The 19,704-nt window shown below is 34.5% G+C and overlaps 1 protein-coding gene across 1 annotated transcript; it reads right to left on the reverse strand.

The window, feature by feature from the left end:
* Window positions 1-1,642: 1,642 nt before the first annotated feature.
* LOC111903123 (GTP-binding protein At3g49725, chloroplastic) lies at window positions 1,643-5,873 on the reverse strand. Its single transcript, XM_023898910.3, has 13 exons — window positions 5,357-5,873; window positions 4,960-5,024; window positions 4,812-4,874; window positions 4,633-4,722; window positions 4,433-4,539; window positions 3,444-3,512; window positions 3,201-3,345; window positions 2,994-3,049; window positions 2,856-2,906; window positions 2,659-2,713; window positions 2,471-2,527; window positions 2,257-2,376; window positions 1,643-2,169 (listed from the first exon to the last, which is right to left on the reverse strand). The coding sequence occupies exons 1-13, from the start codon at window positions 5,724-5,726 to the stop codon at window positions 1,804-1,806; spliced, it is 1,614 nt and encodes a 537-aa protein (XP_023754678.1). The 5' UTR covers window positions 5,727-5,873; the 3' UTR covers window positions 1,643-1,803.
* Window positions 5,874-19,704: the final 13,831 nt, after the last annotated feature.

The raw sequence follows: 19,704 nt of genomic DNA on the forward strand, positions 1-19,704 counted from the left end.
CGTTGTTATGTTTTTATAAATTGGTTTCCAGACACGCACATCTTTTATGAAATGATATGATCGGTGAATGTTTTATTTCTAATGTTTTGCTAATTATGTGTTTTAAAAATGAAATTTTTGGCTTGTATTTTTGGGACGTTACAAAATGACATAAATACCCTACAAACTTTCTAGGGTTTACCCATTTAGTCTCTAAAGTTTTTTTCGGGCTTTATGGGTCCATAAACTAGGTTATGACATACTCTTTTAGTCCATGTCAACCTGTAATAGCCGGTTCAGTGACCTTTTAGACCAAAAAAAACTCACATTGTGCCCCTACAAAACCAAAAAAATAAGTTCGGTGATCAAATGGTCAAAATGTTGTTTCGGTTAGGAGATTTCGAGTGCACTCTTTCACATGGTCGACAAATGAATGAAACACTTGATAATTAGATTATTATTTTTATAATCACTTAATTTGCATACAAGTTATCATACGTGTCATCCAATATGATAGCAAGATTGCATGTTTCATTAGAAAAATCCTAGCATCTGAATATTGAGGCTCAAAATAGACTGCCAATATCCAAAAGTAGCCTTCTACCAATCTGTCGCGAACATGAGGTAGTTTGTTTTCTAAAGCCAAAGTCTTCCACCATCTATTTAGATACATGAAGGTGTATGGCCCGCCATGAAAATAATTAAATGAGGAGATTAACAAATTAAGGACAATAGTTAATTGGACTGGTTGATTAAGTGCGTACCCTTTGATCTAATCAATATGATTGGTCTAGCCAATATTACTACCAAGGTTTTACTCATTCTCTGTCCATTTACATTAGAAAACTATAGAAGTTGTTAGGTTACGTACTTGATGATTTGGCTGAGCTCCTTTTTGTGCAAGGATTGAAGTAAACTGAAATCCAACATGGAAAACTATTGTAAGGCCTCATTATGGGAAGCTTCTTTCTGATACATGGGTATGTAACGCAATGCCTCAAGCCTTGGCAACTTTTTCCGAAGAGGTTGTTCTAGTACTTGTTCTATCCGGATCTTAAGAGATGCATCCTTACACATATGATTATTTCCTATGTTTTTAAGTTGAAAAGTCGTAAAAGCGAGGGTTACATCATAAAGTTATCCAATATTTACACTTTTTATAACATAACTATCACTTAAATCATTATTTGTTACGGATTGATCCCCGAACTTAATTTTTTTGCTTTATAGGGGCACAATGTGAGTTTTTTTGGTCTAAAAGGTCATTGAACCGGCTATTACAGGTTGACAGGGACTAAAAGAGCAGGTTATATTCTAGTTTAGAGACCCATAAAGCCCGACAAAAACTTTAGGGAGTAAATGAGTAAACCCTAGAAAGTTTGTAGGGCATTTATGTCATTTTCCCTTTTGAATATATATATATATATATATATATATATATATATATATATATATATATATATATATATATATATATATATATATATATATATATATATATATATATATATTCGATCCGTTTGCTTCACATGAAAACTCTACATGGTTTGACATATGACACATGATACATATTTGACTTACTGACGTTTTGCGCATGATACATATTTGTTTATCGACAAGTTTTGATTCATATTGCATGTTTCACATAAAACATATAACGACATCGAAAAAAATATAACCACTTTCGTAAATATTTAAATATCAAATGTTGTTGGTGTTGGAAACTTGTGAAATTATAACTCCAACAAAGGAGAAATATGATTTTAAAGGTTTTATATAAAATGTTCTTTGATTACAATCTTTTAAGCCCAAAAAAAAAAGCAACTATCTAACTACAACACTCGTATCCTCCTCTCTATGTGGTCTCCATTTACGTTCAAATACACTTCTCTCCACCACTTTCTCAATCTTCAACTTATCATCAATAAGCTCTAGTAACTCTTGTAACCCAACTCTAGTTATAGCCGAGGTTTTAACATGAGGGGTATATTCGGATAAACTTTCAAATTCCCTTTTAATCACACCCTTAAGGTTAGAATCGTCTTTTGGTTGACCCTCTAACGTCTTCCATCCCACAAATGAACCACTAACATCATCCCATTTCACTTCATCTTCACAAGAAATCCACTCATCGTCATCATCATCCATGGCTTCTTCATTTACAGCTATTTTAACGTCTTGAAGATCAATCTAGAAGTGTATTATATCAATATGATATGATGATATGTTAATTGAGATTAAGGGTTGGTTGAAGGAAGGGCAAAATGGACTTTTTACCTTGTTTAAAACCTCAATCATGTTTTCAAGCTTTGAAGTGGACACTCCTATTTGTTGAAGAACTTGTAACACAGACTCTCGTTGTTGATCACGATTGGGTGCACTTGAATCTAATACATGCTATATCAATATATTGAATCATTAAAAAAAAGGGTTTATCATTTATAAAAAATAAAAAAATAAAAAAAAGTCAATTGGTCAAAGCAATTCCTACCACAAGAAGATCGGCTTCAACAACTTCTTCCAATGTAGCATGAAACGCTTCCACTAACTATAATATGATTATACAAAATAAATAAATAAATAAATAAATAAACAATTTAGTTTTGTATTATAACATCGTATAAAAATTAATGAAAGTAATTTTTGCATTGAAGAAAAAGACGAATTGTTTTTAGTTACCTGTATAGGCAAGTCCGATATAAATCCCACAGTGTCACTAAGGAGCACTTTCTTCCTAAATTTTAAAAAAAAAAAAAAAAAAAAAAAAAAAAGAACGAATTTACTAAAGTAATAATAAATACATCATGAAAATTTAAAGGTAAAAATGAAAAGAGGAATAATAATATAATATAATAATATAATATAATAATATTTACCCTGATGGAAGAATAACACTTCGTACTTTAGTATCAACCGTTGCAAACATCCTGTATTTAATGTTTAATTTACGACGCAACATAAAGGGCAAAATCGTAATTACACATATAAAGAATGTATGTCATGTCATGTCATACCGATTGTCACAAAAGAGGTAAGTGTCCGAAAGTGCACTAACTAATGTAGATTTCCCCTACAAAAGATTTATAAAATTACATTATGGAATTATGGTTGCTATTAAATGTTTTGTATTTTGATGATAATTTTCAATGTATGTTGCTATTTTTTTTTATTTAATATTAGAAATTATATTAATTTATTTTGTGAAATAAATATAAACCTACAGCATTTGTGTACCCAACGATAGCGACAGTTGGCATGTCTTGACCGTATGAGCCTCCATGTCTTTTGCGGGACGCGCGTTGCAGAGCGCGTGTACGGCGAACATCTTTTATTTCGGATAATAATTGATTTTTCCGTTCGATGATTCTAAAATTACATTTTTATTACTAAATTAATAAACAAAAATGTAAAAATGTCATATGATCATGTAATAAAGTTGAGAGCATAAAAGATAAAAATAAAACCTTCTTCTTTGAAGTTGAAGTTCGGTTTCTCCCGCACCACTAATAAACCCACGTCCACCACTTCCTCTCCTAATAACTCAAACCACACACACACACACACAAAAAATAAATAAATAAATCGATTCACGAATAAGAAAGTATTTTTAAATAGTTTAAAGTTGCATTTGTTACGCATGACAGTAGGGATGAGCATATGGACCGGGGAACCGGCCGGAACCGGTACCGGAACCGGAACCGGCACCGGAATCGGAACCCGATGGAACCGGTCGGGCCGGGAGCGGGACGTTATTTTTGTTGATTTTTGGAACCGGGAACCGGTAGGAACCGGAACCGATATAACCGGAACTGGTAGAACCGGCAAAAACCGGTAGAACCGGTAAAAACTGGAACCGTATGATGCTATTTTTCGAGGGCCGGTTCCAACATTTGAAGACACGACAAGAACCGGTAGGAACCGGGAACCGGTGGAACCGGAACCGGTAGAACCGCCGGGCCGGTTCGGTTCTTGATTTTGGCCGAAGCCGGTTCCCGGTTCCGGTCCGGTTTGGGCCGGTTCCGGCCAGTTCGGTCCTTTTGCTCATCCCTACATGACAGTACTGGACTAGACAAGCTTTCTAGGACTAATTTTGACGATGAAGATGATAAAGGCATTCACATTTTTTTGCCCAGATAACATTTCGACATAAGTTTTCCTGCCCCTAGACAAAAATTGTACTTTCTGTCCCACATTTTTTTTGTACTTTTTGTACCACATATTTTAGTGGACAAAAATCTTTACAGTTTTTTGTCCCATATATTTTAGTAAGACTAAGACAAAAAACTGTACTTTAAAATTTGGGACAAAAAGTTCAGTTTTTTGTCTCATATATTTGAGTAGGACAAAAAACTGTACTTTTTGTCCCACGTTTTTTAATAGGTCAAAAACCCCATTTAGTCAGGTCTAATTCAGTTCAGGTCATTCCAGTCCAGTCCTGACAACAACTACGCACCCTTTGGCACTAACGACTTCAGCTTCGCCACCAAATGTGGAGCGGCCATTGCTGCCACGAATGCGAACAAGTCTGGTTCTTTTGTACATCAAAGCAGCTAACTCGGCCTATAAAATTTCAAAATCATTATAAGTTGAAATTATATTATAATTTATAAAAAAAATAATAATTGATAAAAAATAAATAAATAAAGCAGTAACCTGTAATTTTGCTTCCTTTGTTTGAGCATGAGCATGAAATATCTCAATGATGAGACCTACACGATCTAAAACAGCTTTTCCCCATGCCCGCTGTTATCATTAGGATAAAATTTATAATAAAAATGTGATTAAAAAAATTATTATTATTATTAATAGTAATACATTTGTGATTTATTTACCTCTAAGTTTCTCTGTTGAATTCCTGATAGAATTCCATTCACAAACACTGCATCTACTCCATCCTGTTATGAAAAATTACTCATTTTAAAATTTCATTATTGCATTAGAAACAAATATTGTGTTAAATAATAAAATATCACAATTTACATTTGAATCTTCAGCATTTAAATGGCATTTAATGTTGTCAACAGTTCCTGGTCCAAAGAAAGTATCTGTATCACACCCAAAAGTAAACAAAAATTATCAAACATTTCATATATTTAACAATTGGACTTTTTGAAATTGAAAGGTCAAACAAGCTTATTACATTGCAGCTTCCAAATTCATATGATTTCTGAAGATTTTCCGATAAAACAGATGATTACGAACATGAAAGTGAAGTAAAAAACAGGAATAGACCGATATAGATGATAAATTTGCAACAAAATACATACAATTCTACTGGTGAATATAAGAATGTCACTACGTTTGACCCTAGAAGTCAAAATGTATGATCTTTTTTAAGATTATAGTTAGAAATTAGATGCTGAAAGATCTTGCGAACCTGCCCGAATGGATCGATAAGCTGGATTTTGCACAACAAGATGTGGGGGGGATTCTTTCTTCGAAAAATCGGAGCCGTAGTACCCATCTCGCTGTTCTTCAAGTGAATTCGCAAGGTTGAGAGCTTCATCGAGCTTGGTTTTCAATATGGCATCAGGTCGAAAACGAGGTTGTACAACGAACAATCTTGGAGGGGAATCTGGATCTTTATTGTATTCATCTGCGCCTGCGTCTTCGTGTGTGTGGCGTATTTGTGAATTAGGGAACGGAGAAGAAGGGGTGATTGAAAGTGGAGGAAAGATTGATTTTTGTGCGAGGGTTTGAGGGATGAATCTGAATGAAGCTCGTATGTGGTAACTGGCTCTAATCATTTGAAAGAATTTTGCTTTCTAATTGAATCGGAAGGGTTTAAGAACAATAGAGAAAAAGGAAGTTAGTGTGTTCGGTTTATGACCCGATTGACATTGGTTTGGGTCCTTTGGATTGTTCAAGCACCCTCTTGTTCTAAATTCAACCCTCAAAAATCAATATATGCCGCCGTATAAATTTAGTATATGATTATCTAGATTCCATTAAAATAATAGAAAATGACAAAATTAGTCAAATACATTAATTACCTTATAAATTTAGCCAAAAAAAAAAAATAGGAATTACAAAAATAACCATTAAATTCGCAGATGGAAAAGCCCCATCTGCAATTTTTGTTTTCCATTTGCGAATGTACAAGTGTCTAAAACACATCTGTGCTTTAGTCACTTGTACATTCGCAGATGGAAAAGTTCATCTGCGATCTGCATTGTTCATCTGCGATTTTCCACAGAAAACTCTATAAAACCTTTTTTTCTTCAGTTTTCACTCTTCAATACAGAAAAACTCTCTCTCTTTCTCTCGGAGATTCCTTTTGATGATTTTTTGAAGAAAATGAAGGATTGTTTCAACAATCCCGCAAATATTATTAGATTTTAACTCTTTTTATGTTTTAATTAACATTTATTTAGTATATGTCTTTATTGTTTTATTATTTATTGTATTAGTTAGTGTAAAAAAAATTGAAATTATATTGTTTGTGATAGGTAATTTTGTTGTATTTGATAGTTTTAATATTTGTTATTAGTAAATTGGAAGTTTAAATACTATTTTGTTAGTGGTTGTATGAATGTACAAGTAGAGACTGCGTAGAGTGTGCATCGGGTGGTTGTACATTTAGTAAAATTGTTAGAATATGTTAAGTTTTTTTAAGTTATTAGCTAAATAAATTGTTAGAATAATGTTTAGAATATGTTTTGGTTAGTGGTTTAAGTTGATAAATTGATATAGCATGGTTAAAATATGTTATTTTTCGTTTGTATAATTGTTGTATAACTTGAAAAATTGTATATTCCTATCGTGTAATTGTTTTTATAAATTGAAAAATGGTTAAAATAATGTTTACGAATAGTCGTTTGTATATTTGTCGTATAAGTTGAAAATTTGTATATATTTGTTGGTGAAGTATAAAAAATTTTATAGTATTGTTAGAAAATTTTATAATATATGTACAATAGTCGTTTGTATATTTATCGTATAACTTGAAAATTTGTATATATTTGTTGTTGTAGTAGAAAAGATTTTATAGTATGGTTAGAAAATGTTATTTTATATAATTTGAAAATTAAAAATTGTTTGTATATTTGTTGTATAACTTGGAAAATTGTTAATTTAGTTGTCGTTTTAGCTGAAAAATTGTTTGTTTATATGGTTAGAAAATGATATTTTATATAATTAGAAAGATAAAAATTATTTGTATATTTGTCGTATAACTTGGAAAATTGTTTATATATTTGTCGTTTAAGTTGAAAAATTGTTATAGTATATTATTGTTTTTCAGCGTAAATATATAAATTATTTATTAAATATTTGTATTTGCATTGTTATTATTGTTTATGTTATTATTGCATTTAATAATCATATATTTTAAAATGAAATATTTGTTTAGTTCTCTAATATGTTATTGTGTTTTGTGCAGCATGATTATAATAATTTCAATGTGAAAGGAATTGTAAACTTAAAAAGATCGGGGTGTAATATATGGGAAGTATTTGAAGTGTTAGATGGTGTCAGACGTGATATATTTAAAGATATTGTATTTGGTTACTTGTTGGACATCCCTCGTTTACAAGGGGACGGATTGTTGTTCTACAAAATGTTCCTTCATCAGATACGGACGAACGTTGTTTTATCTCCGGATGGAATAAAATGGTTATATTTTAGAGTATGCGATACGAAAATGGTATATGGGCCAGAAGAGTTTTGTTTGATAACTGGCTTCAATTTTGGGGAGTATCCAAAAAACATTGGGAAAAAGTGTCAGAAAAAATAGTTAGTAGTAAAAAAAGATGTTTATTGCATGAGCGACTATTTCCGAACTATACAAATAGTTCGGTGAAAATCGGCGACCTGAAATGTTTTATTTTAAATCAATCATTCTTAGAAGTTGATGATACCGATGCAGTTAGAGTATGTTTGATATACATTTTATGTGAAGGTTTTTTGGGAAAAGAAATAAATGATCGGGTGCCACAAGATTGGTTTTTTTTGCTGAAAATTTGGATGTCTGGAACAAGTATTTTTTGTTTACTTTGAAAGTTTCATATTATTAATGTTAATTTATATTATAACTAAAAAAAATTTGTTTTGTTAGTTTCGTTTGGGGTAGCTATCTCTGGGATATTACGTATGATGACCTTGAGGATACATGGAACAAGATGAATAAATATTTATCACTTCCTGAGCGTCGTCAAACTTTAAAATACTCCGTCTCAGGATTTACGACTCCAATAAGGGTATAAAAATTTACTTATATTTAAATGGTTTTATTGTTATGTTTGTTATTTTAATTTTAACTTTTATTAGTATAATTGTAAAATTGTAGATGTGGATGTATGAGATGCTTCCGGCTGTTCACGCATGTGGATTTGTATTGAGAAAAAATAGAGATATGCCTCGGATGAAACGATGGAGTGGGACAAAAAAAATTGAAATGGGTTGATGTGAACAAGATTTTTTCAAAGATACAGGTTTATAAATATTTTTTTATTATTAATAAACTTCATTATTATACTTTTATATGCATTTTTAATATGTTCAATTTTTTAGGAGGGACAACCACCAAGACAAAACATGTTACCGAGTGATGGTGAGATGACATCTTGCTATTATATGTCATTTCAAGAGTATGTATATAGCGAAAGGAAATCATTTTCATCCCCAATACGGGACCATTTTAGGAGACAAGACGAATCTTCGTCTAGTATGTCGTCTAGTGATCGCTCTCATGGTAGAGGTAGGGGCAGTGGGAAACACAACCTAGAGGAGGTGTTGAAACGACTACATATACTGGAGCAGCATGTGTTTACGAACCGAGAACCTAGAGAGGTTTTTGTTGAAGAAGTGAATAATGAAGATTTATAGAATAACATCAGTTTTGAGGAGTCTGCAGTATTCCAAACAAAATTTGATGAACGGGTTAGTTACACGCTACATTATTTTTTTTATTTTAATAACATATATGAATATTTTTGTTCATATTTTATATTTGAAAATGTTGGTTGTACAAGATGAAGTGATGAATAAAAATAATATAACTGAAAATATTTTTGGTGATATTGAAGACGACAAGGTTGTTATAGATATTACATTTACGATTTTCATAATTAATTTTTAATGTGTCTTTCGTTAATAAGTATAATGTGTTATTTTTAATGTAGGAGTTAGAGGAGAGGAATGACAATGCGGGGAACAAATTTGATGATGGTTTATTTTTAATGTGTTATACATGTACCCCGTTTGCATTTTATGTTATGTTATGTACTAGTTATGGGTTAATGTTTTAATGAATTGATTATGAACGTGTAATCTTAATTCTTTTTTAATTGTCATTGAGGAAACATCATACATTAAAAGTAAGGGAGATTTATTAAGTACTGACAAAACACACGTACAAAAACAAGCAACGAAACTAACGGAAAACACACAACTTAACCAACATGCATATTAAAAGTGAGGGACATTCTTTAAAAGATTCAATGCATCTCCATGGGTAAACTCTCTACTATCAGATTCGAAATGATATAGTTCCAAAGCCACCTGTATGAGAATGTCTTCATCCATATTCGCATGTTCATTATTCGGCTCGTTATAAATATGTTGAAAATGTTTGACCTTTTTTTTTCAAATCCATAAACTTCACTTTGACATCTCTTCTTCTTCGATATTGAGTACGCCCCATTTGATGGTGAAACAAATGACAGACACGAGACCAAAATGATCCAGCGCGAACTTCTGGCGGACTTGGTGGAAAATCGTCCTCTACAGTTACAATCCAAGCTTGAACCAAAGCGACCTCCTCTTCGTTGCTCCATCTAAGTGGTACGGGTGAGTCCATAGTTACAAGGGAAAAATTAATGTGATACAATTAAAAAGGGTATGAAAAAGTATTTATAGCGACTCGTTATTTTCCCAGCGCAATGGCTTGTCAACTCAAGTAGCAGTGTATTGTGTTGTCATTCGATGCAATGGCTCGTCAACTCAAGTAGCAGTGTATTGTGTTGTCATTCGATGCAATGGCTTCTCAGTTAGTACATTGCGTTCTTCAGTTAAGTTGGACTATGAATTGCAGACATAATAAGAAGATTGGACTACGATATTGTGTATAAACTACTATAAATAGAATTTTAGTTAAAACAACATTCTAATAACCGATGTTACAATTATTCATATATTATTTTTGAATATTTACTCTCTTTATTTCACTAAATATGAGTTCAATACCTTGGAGCAATGAGGAGTTCTTGGTTCTTACACGTGCATATATTCATGTGTACAAGATCAGCAAGTTGAACGATCCATTGTTTTGGACTCGTTTAACCAATATCTTCAATGCTGAAAACCGAATGACTACAGCAAACGATCGTGACGAACTGGACATCTTAGCAAAATGGTATGAAATGAAAACTGAAGTTCTATTATTCAATGATCTTTATACCAAAATTGACGACGCCCGTTTAAATTCTACTGAGGACGTCATCTTGGAAGCTGCTAAGGAGGAGTACAAGTGATTAAGTGACGCATCCGAATTCCAGTTTCAAGCCCCTTGGAATATTTTGAAATATGTCCCATTTATTTAATATCTATTTCTATTTAATAGGTGTGTACTAGGTTATCTTTGTGTATTACGTCTGTATTGTAAGCACCTCCTCTGTTTAATTTTAATAAATAAATGTTGGTTGCATTAGTGTTAACGACACTATACAATACATTACTAACAACATTTCCATGAACCATTAAACTTACAACATTACAAATATTCCAACTCTACGCCTTAAACTTAAAACATGAAACTAACAACCATTAGATGTAACATTAAACTTAAAACATTGCTACAAACAAAGCATTTAAATAAAAAATAGGTCCATGTGTTATTTATAACGGAAAATAAAGCAGACTACATGAAATACTAATTATTTTTAACAACCTTCCAAACGTCTTCATATTCAAAGTCTCTGCCTTCACGCTCCAAGATGTAAAAATCATTAACAACTTCCAAGAACTCTTCCTCGTCTCGACAACGAAATCTAGTATTGTTCGCATAATTACACGCTAGATTGAACCATGTGATTTCTTCCTTTACATCCATCCATTTACTAACAACATATGATTGTTGTCGTTGTTGTCCTTCTCCCATCTCATGGTTGAACAAAGCTGTTATGCGGGTCCATTCATCACCTACTAGACAATGTGGGGGAGAAAGTAACGGTACACCCTCCTAAACACTTAGCCAACATCGTGTTAGAACCAACACCTTGTTTGTCGTCCATGGTCGTTCACGAAGAAGTTTCTGCATTTGACGACATTTCTAAATATGGGAGTTGATTTTGTTTAGATGATATGGGTGTTTGGTTAGTATAGCTTAAACATCTATTTAGAATAATAAATACAGAACTATGATTTGGAGGTTACTGCAGTGACTTATCATGTCAAACAGTCATTTATGTCTTGTCACTTAAGAGTTTGACTACGATTTGCAGGTTACTAAAGTGACTTGTCTTTAATGTGTAGTCATTTCAAAGTTTGACTATGAATTACAACTTTGACTACGAAATGGTTGCATTTAGACTATGATTTGCAGATGGAGTATTATGTATAAATACCACTTATAACAACACTTTATTATAATCGCGACTTTATAATGAGTTCCTCAAAAAATTTCGAAATTTGCTCATGCAACGAAGTAGATTGTTACTATCAGTGTTCTAAAAGGCGCGTCATGGCGTGAGGCGTGGCTTCGCCGTTACGAAAAGCTTCATAACGTTGCTGTTAGGCGTAATGCGTGGCAAGGCGTGATATGGCGCACCATGACGCGTTATGGCGTGTTATGGCGCGTGTTTTTTCGTTTGAGACACAGTTTTTTCTCTTTGTTATGTCTTTTCAAATCAGAAATACAAGTATTGTGGTTTTTGTTAACTTTTTGTTATTAGTTATTGATCTAACACTTCTAAAAAGTAGTTATATTTATTATAAATTTATATTTATGTGGTAATATAATTTTAAATTAATACAAAATCGCCGCCTTACATCACGCCTTGAAAAACGTCATGGCTCGCCATGGCTCGTTAAGCTTGAGGCTTGGCCTTGCCGCCACGCCACGCCTCACGCCATTTAGAACCTTGGTTACTATTGTGATTCAGTCGACCCTTTTTTTACACCCTCTTCAGCAGGCCCATATATGTCTGATGAAAATTTTGAAAAATTGAAAAAGGCTGGAGAACAACAAGAACAAGACAAAGAGTCATCCCGACTTCTCACTCAACGTGGTAATGAAATTGCATGGGAATGCAAACAAGCTCAAGAATGGATAGACCTCAAAAAAAGTGAAATCAAAGAGCATGAAGAATGGATAAAAAAACTAAGAAGACAATCAAAACGACCGAAAAATAGGTTGCTGAGAAGGACGAGCAGATGATACACCTTAGGGTGCAAAAGGATCGTTTGGAAGATAAAATTAGAATTATGGATGATTATATAACAAACGAGAAAGAGACGTATCCATTTCAGTTCCCTGAGTTTAATAATTAGTGACAAAAATGTTGTAACATTATCATGAGTTCAGTTCAGTTTGTTGTTTTTTTTTTAAATAACATTTCTTGTTATAATCCGCAAACTAAATATTATAATATAAATGCTTAATTAATTGTTATAATCTACAAAGTAAATTAAAATATGAAAGCATAACAATGTCTTGTAAGATTTAATAAAAAAATTACAATACATAAAAAGTTAACAACGCTTCATTTCAAGGTTGTTTTATATCAAAATCAGCTTCATAGATTTGTGAGCAACTCGCTGAACCACCAATATTAAATGTCATTTCTGTAGTAGAAATTGTCATGCGACCTGCTCCACTATCGGACACCCTTCCAGTACAATTGTTTCTCGTGTGTCCTACTTGACCACATGTAGAACACTCTTTTCTAATTGGACCCTCGCCTTGGGATGGAATGCGGTCTGTGTTTCTTGGCCTGCCTAACTGGCGTTTATCCAATATAGGTGGCTTAACAATCATCAAATCATCGGGGATCTCCCATTCGGATGGCTTTGGCAGAGGGTTTATTGATTCCTCATATGTTTTCCTCAGTGTTTCGGTAAAGTAAGCATTTAATGCATACCTCGAGCAATCTTGGTAATTGTTGACTGTTAAACATCTTATGACATGACCACAAGGTATCCTATCAAGTTGTCAATGCCTACATGTACATGTCATTTGTTGGAAATCAACTATCACGTTTTGTGCCCCCTTTTTGACCTCGCATTTCGTATTTGAGATCATGCGAACATCCCACTTACTAAATGTTTTTTTGTTTTCTTTAACAATTTCATCGGCCCAAGGGGTAAGTGTTGTTTTTGCTTCCATTTAAAAAAGACATAAAATAAAGAAGTTAAGATCAATAAGATTTATTAAAACATTAATATTAAAAATTACAAATTAACTTAATACCTGCAAAGTTACGTCTTTGAAACCACCACTGTTGCATTGTTGCACGAAAAAAATCGATCAACATAAGTATCGGCACCTTACGTGCGTGTCTAGATAATGCATTTATAGACTCCGCACTGTTGGACGACATAAGATTGTATCAGTTCCCTCTAAAATGTGCCCTAGACCAACTTTCTGGACTTATACTTCTTAAGTACTCCCATACTGGTTGTTTTGTCTTTCTCATAACTTCCATGGCAGCGTCAAAAGCATCAACTGTGTACGCCCTACAAGCCTCCCAAAAAATTCCTTTAACTGTGTTACTCTTCCCGAATCTAGATACTATGTTGAAATACAAATGGACACCACATATTCCATGATGAGTGTGAGGAAAAATGTTGGCAACGGATGTTGCTATAGATGGAGAACTATCAGATATAATTCTAAGCTCCTGCATATTGCCTATGCAATCAAGTAGTTTTTGAAAACTGTAAAAAAATAGACACATGATAAAAAGAATTACTAATAAACAAAAGTACATTTCTACTTTTGCATTTAACCCTAGAAAGCAACAAACCTGCTTATCTCTTTCAATTCTATGAAAGCCTCCACTAGATTTTACACTTTCAGGGGTAAAAAATGATTGTTTCTCATCTGGCAGAGGCTCCCACCTACTTTTTGCACGCCTACTTGGACTTCTTCTGTTCTTCATCAGTGATAGAGGAGTTGATCTATTCAATAAAGTGATAGAAAAATGGTTTAACAGACTGATAGAAAAACAAGCTAAAGAGAAGTAGCATACTCATTACTAATGGTATCAGTGTTGGGAATAGGGAAAAGGAGCTCAGTATCCCAGTCTCGTGTAGAAAGAGTGCCTTCAGTACTTGCTTTGGTGATAACCTTCAATAATAAAAAAATATAAGTACCAATAGCAACATATTCAAATGTGTTTTTGAGTTTAAATTATATAAAACCATGAAAGTTTGTAACTTTACATGTTGTATCGAACCTAGGAGCTCAGATCTATGTTTTGGATGCATTAAGACCAACTGAAATCGACTGAATAGTTTTGCACATGAAGGGACTCGGCGAGTCGCTCATACGACTCGGCGAGTAGGGTCACAGTTTCCCCCAAACCTCTTCTGTTAATGGACAAGGTGTTGAGTTGGAAGAACACTCAGCTAGTTGGGTTCATTGTAGACCTGAAGATCATGGAACTCGGCAAGTTCAAGAACATAACTCGGCGTGTTCAAGACTAAGCCCCAACTACATGAAGAAAAACTCGACGAGTTTATGGAGAACTCGACGAGTCCATAACCAGATGTTTTATCTTGCATGATGCAGGACTCGAAGAGTTCAAGGATGAACTCGACGAGTCAGTTGTAGAAGGTCCCGACTTTATTTGAAGGAGAACTCGGTGAGCTCTTGAAAGACTCGGCGAGTAGGGTCGAAGTTTTTAGCATTCTAAGAATTATGGAACTCGACGAGTTGTTGAGTCAACTCGGCGAGTTGAGTCAACCAGATGTTGACTTTGACCAAGATTGACTTAGTTTGACTTTTGAGGGCATTTTAGTCTAAGTGTTATTTTGGAGCTGATAGCTCGGGGAGCCGAAGGAGCAACATTCTAGGAATTGTCGGTAAGCAGTCAGAGGAGTATCAGCAGGACTTCAACAGTGTGAGGTGAGTCTCCTCACTGTTTGTATGGGTCTAAGGCACCAATGTCGGCCCATTTAGTTTATGTATGATAGGAAGAACCGAGGGTTAGCCCTAGGCATTATGCATGAAAGACCAGGAGGCGGCTCCTGGCATACAATATGTTATTATGTATGGTAGGAAGAACCGAGGGTTAGCCCTAGGCAATATGTATGAAAGACCAGGAGGTGACTCTTGGCACACTGCATGCTATTATGTATGAAAGACCAGGAAGTGGCTCCTGGCACACTATATGCTGATTAGCTAAGTAGAGTAGTATGTATGCTAGTTTTCTTTGTGATGCTTGCATGGAAGACCAGGAGGTGGCTCTTGGCACTTGTCTGTGAGACCGAGGGGGTGGCCCCCAACTTGGCAAGAAAGACCACGTGGCGACTCGTGGCATAATGGAAAGACTATGTTTGGCACATAACATATTTACTGATTATGATATATGTATGGCTCATGGTTATGTATGACAGTATGCGAGTAGGTGTTTATATGTTAGACAATATCCGGTTGAAAGAGGCCGGAGGGGTAGGCCAGCACCTAGATATGTTAGGCAGTATGTTGATATGTATGGTATGTGGTATTTGGGGAACTCACTAAGTTTCGTGCTTACGGTTTTCAGTTTTTGTTTCAGGTACTTCGTTTTCAAAGGAAAGGAGTCGGCTCGATCGCAACACATCACACTATATTTTCCGCATATGAGATCTCTGGATTGCACTCTGATATTGTTTTATGATAAGATGTTTTGATTATTGACACTTTGGTTTTGACATGAGATGTTATTATGGATGTTTTTAACTTATGGTTTTATAATAACTTATTTAAAAATGAAATTTTAGGCCTTGAATTTTGGGATGTTACAAGTTGGTATCAGAGCCTTGGTTTGAGGGATTCAGGCACACTCTCGGGTGTGTCTGAACTCAAACTAAGGACTTGGTATGAAAATTTTCAAAAGAATAATCATTTTATAAAAAGAATTTTGAAAGGAACAAGGTGTGTGATGCATGCAATCGGCCGAGCTCAAGTAAGTGGTTCCCAAAATACCAATACATGTTTGATATGTTATATGATATGATTATGTGATTCACATGCTAGATATGGCTAAGGATATAGGAGAGTTACCTTGTATGCTTATGTGAGCTTGTAGATTTGCATGCTAGACTTGATCAGCCAGTAGTAGGATGGCCTGTTTAGGTTATGCCTGATTGTATGAGCCTTTGAATTGCATGTACAGATTCCTAATTAGAGGATAGAACGGTTTGATTGGATTATGATGGTTAGATTTTCCATTGTCTGAATGTTGTTTGCTTTATGGTTTGTGGGACTCTTAGTAATGTGAGTTGGCTACTTAGTGAATATGCTAAGTCACATGGGACATGTCACAACTGGAAATTTTGTGTTATGTAATCTATACATTCAAGCTAATGTGAATCAAAAACTTAAGAACATGTGTAACACCTATGATTATGACTTCAAAAACTTCAATCAAATACATTATACAAGTACTACAAATAGTCACCAAACAATTGGAAACCCTAGAAGTCCTTGTTTAAGTCCACTTTGGACTAGGACTCCCTTATTGGATCCAAATGGACCAATAAGCTTCCAATTAGACTATCATGGGCTTAGAACCCTAATTGGGCTCTAATTGGACCCACACTAATTTATTTCAACATTTTGGGCCATATTGGGCCTTGAATGAAATGAATTGAAAGCTTTGATCCATGAATACCCTAAACTAGTTCAACAAAAATGGAAAAATCATACTATATTCTTTTATGAGAAAATTCACCCAAATTAACTCTAATATTGGGCTTAGGGGCAAAGGCCCAAATTCTTCCTTTTTCCCTTTCAAATTCTCGGCCCAAGGCCCAAGTCCAAAAAGAAATGGAAGAGTTGACTATTTGCTTGCCACCTCATTAATATCCAACATGTTTCCATGCACAACTCATACTTCTAGGAGCATATCACTTCAAAGATCACATCTCTTTTTCCTATCTCTCTCACTCTCGGCCATACACCCACACACACTCACAAAAATCTCTCACACTCTCTCAAGAACATCCCCCCCTCTCCACTCAAAAATCTCGAGTTTTAGGAAGCATTCAAGAGGAAATTTCCACAAATTCTTCATCTAAGGTAAGATTATGCATGGATCTATGATTTAGATTCTTTTTGTTATCAAAATCCCTTCCTAATCTATGCAAAAATCGTGATCTTGCATCCTAGAACCATCTCAAACTCGAGATCTACCAAGGAAAGGTGCTAAGGCCAAAAATCACCAAGTTTTCTTCCATCTTTTCTTCCAAAAACCGAAAATCACACCCTAAGGTGAGCTTCATACCCCCTATTTTCTGTTTTTATGAGTTTTGTGGGGGGGGGGGGGGGGGGGGAATACAAGTGAAAGTGTAGATCTATATGTGTTTTGTATGCCTTGTATGATTTCCATGCTTACATGTATGCTTTTGTGTGTTATAATGTTGGATCTAGCCATAAAACCCCTCAAAACCGAGATATATCTTATGTTAAATGATTTTAGCATCAAATATATTTCTACATACAAAGTGTTTCAAGAAAAATAGCTAAGTAGTTAGTAACAATTTTCTTTGGGCTAAAAACACAAATTTTGGGCCTAAAATGTGAAAAATACAAAATTAAGGGCCCAAATTGACATACCACGAATTCTGATGGATGAGGTGTGCCAAAACAGTTTCAATAAAACAATTTCTGGAAATTTACTCATTTAGAGGATTAAAAACATAAATTTCAAGCTTAATGGGCTAAAAATGACATTTTCGGCCCAATGAGGCCCATTATGCGAGATTTCCTGTTTTGGAGGGTCAAAACTATATTTTTCTGTAAAACAGTGGACTATAATTGTTCCAAGTCCTTTTCAAAGGTTTAAAATGCTTTTAAATTTAAAAAGGACCAAAATTGCAAAAATCTTACAATTTGGGCCAAAATTGTCAAAGTTGCGAAAAAGAAGGGTTATAACCGAGAAAATTGCATTTTTAGGGACTTAAACTGTTTTCTATGAAAAATATGCTGAAAAATATTAATTTCAATAATTTTTGGTGTTAAAATGTCAAGAAAATTGATTTAAGGACCAAACCGGAAAGTATTCAATTAAAGGGGTGAAAAAGTAAATTTTACAAACAATGAGGGGCTGAAACAGAAAACTTTCAAGGCTAATTCAATACATGCAATTTGATCAAACAATGGTACCGCGACTATCGACGAAATACAATACACTACAATACCAAAATCGTTGTAAAACGAATTGGTTCGGTCTCGAACCAATGAAAATCCGAAACTACTAACATGGCGAAACTACGATACATACAAATAATGTTTGGGAACTCAATTTACATGCGAGTGTGCACAGACGTCTACGCACCATCTTTGGGCCCCAAAAGTGTAAAATCTTGTTTGTTGGGCCTAGCTAGCCCAACGACCTGATCTTAAGGCCCGAAGACATTTTTTTTCTACGAAGTATTGGGTTTCACCGACTTGGCACAACGTAGAGGGACTTTCAATGGCTTGTATACTACTGGTCCCCAAGGGTCCTTTGGTATTGCTAGTAAAGTCTACATTTTTTGCAAGGCGGGTCGAGGACCCCTCGTACACATTTTATCCCCAACCGGTTAATAGAGTCATAGAGGTCTTCGTGTCCTCTTTCTCTTCGGATGTGGGACTACACATAGTCAGGGCGGTTGGATAACGTGATTAGTACGGACGACGCCTACGGGATCGTTAGTATAGCTATAAACTGGTCGTTTGTGTAATGCGTGTTTGTAGCAACTAATCATGCTCAAAATAATCCAACGTCGCCTGGGACTGACACTATACGCTATGCAATGGTTTCAATGTAACTTCATGTAATTCAAGGAATTAGGAAAACATCGGGTTTTCCTAGGGTTTTCAATACATACAGATTTGAAATGCATACAACTTCAATGAACAATTTTTTTTTTACAAGTATAGAAACAAACAAGCATACCTATGGATCTTCACAAACGTTTTCAAAAGCTTTTTCTTTTCAGAAAATATCGGATTTTCTGGTGGTTTTCAAACAATACAAACATTGGATTTCAAACACTACTTATGAACTCACCAACATTTCATATGTTGACGTTTTTCAAAATACTTGTATTCTCAGGGAACCAGTGAACCAAAGGAAATCATATTCAGTGATGGCTTGCAGTGTATTGATGTACGAATCGAACAATTTATTTTTGGGAATGTAATGTTTAAACAATATACTTCATGTAAATTCTACTGGTTGTACTATATTAATGCATGGTGACGAATGTTGTTATGTTTCATATATTCAATGTTATGGTATTCAATTGAGTCACGACAGCCCCCGGACGTTTCCGCCGTCTGGTTCGGGGGTGTGATAGGTTGGTATCAGAGCTTTGTTTATAGTGAACTAGCATGTCGAGCCACACATTGATATGCAACTATAAACCAAAAAGAGGGACTAACAGAACTCTGAACAAAACAAGTAAATAAAACACGCTTGCTTGCATTAGGGATAAGAACCTAACGCCGAATCAAACACAATAATGCTGGTATCTCGGTTAATTCGGGACTGTTCTTAGTGATACCAAGGAGTGAATGTAGCCTGATCAACTACA

The sequence above is a fragment of the Lactuca sativa genome, chromosome 3 (assembly GCF_002870075.4).
Source record: "Lactuca sativa cultivar Salinas chromosome 3, Lsat_Salinas_v11, whole genome shotgun sequence".
NCBI lineage: Eukaryota > Viridiplantae > Streptophyta > Magnoliopsida > Asterales > Asteraceae > Lactuca > Lactuca sativa.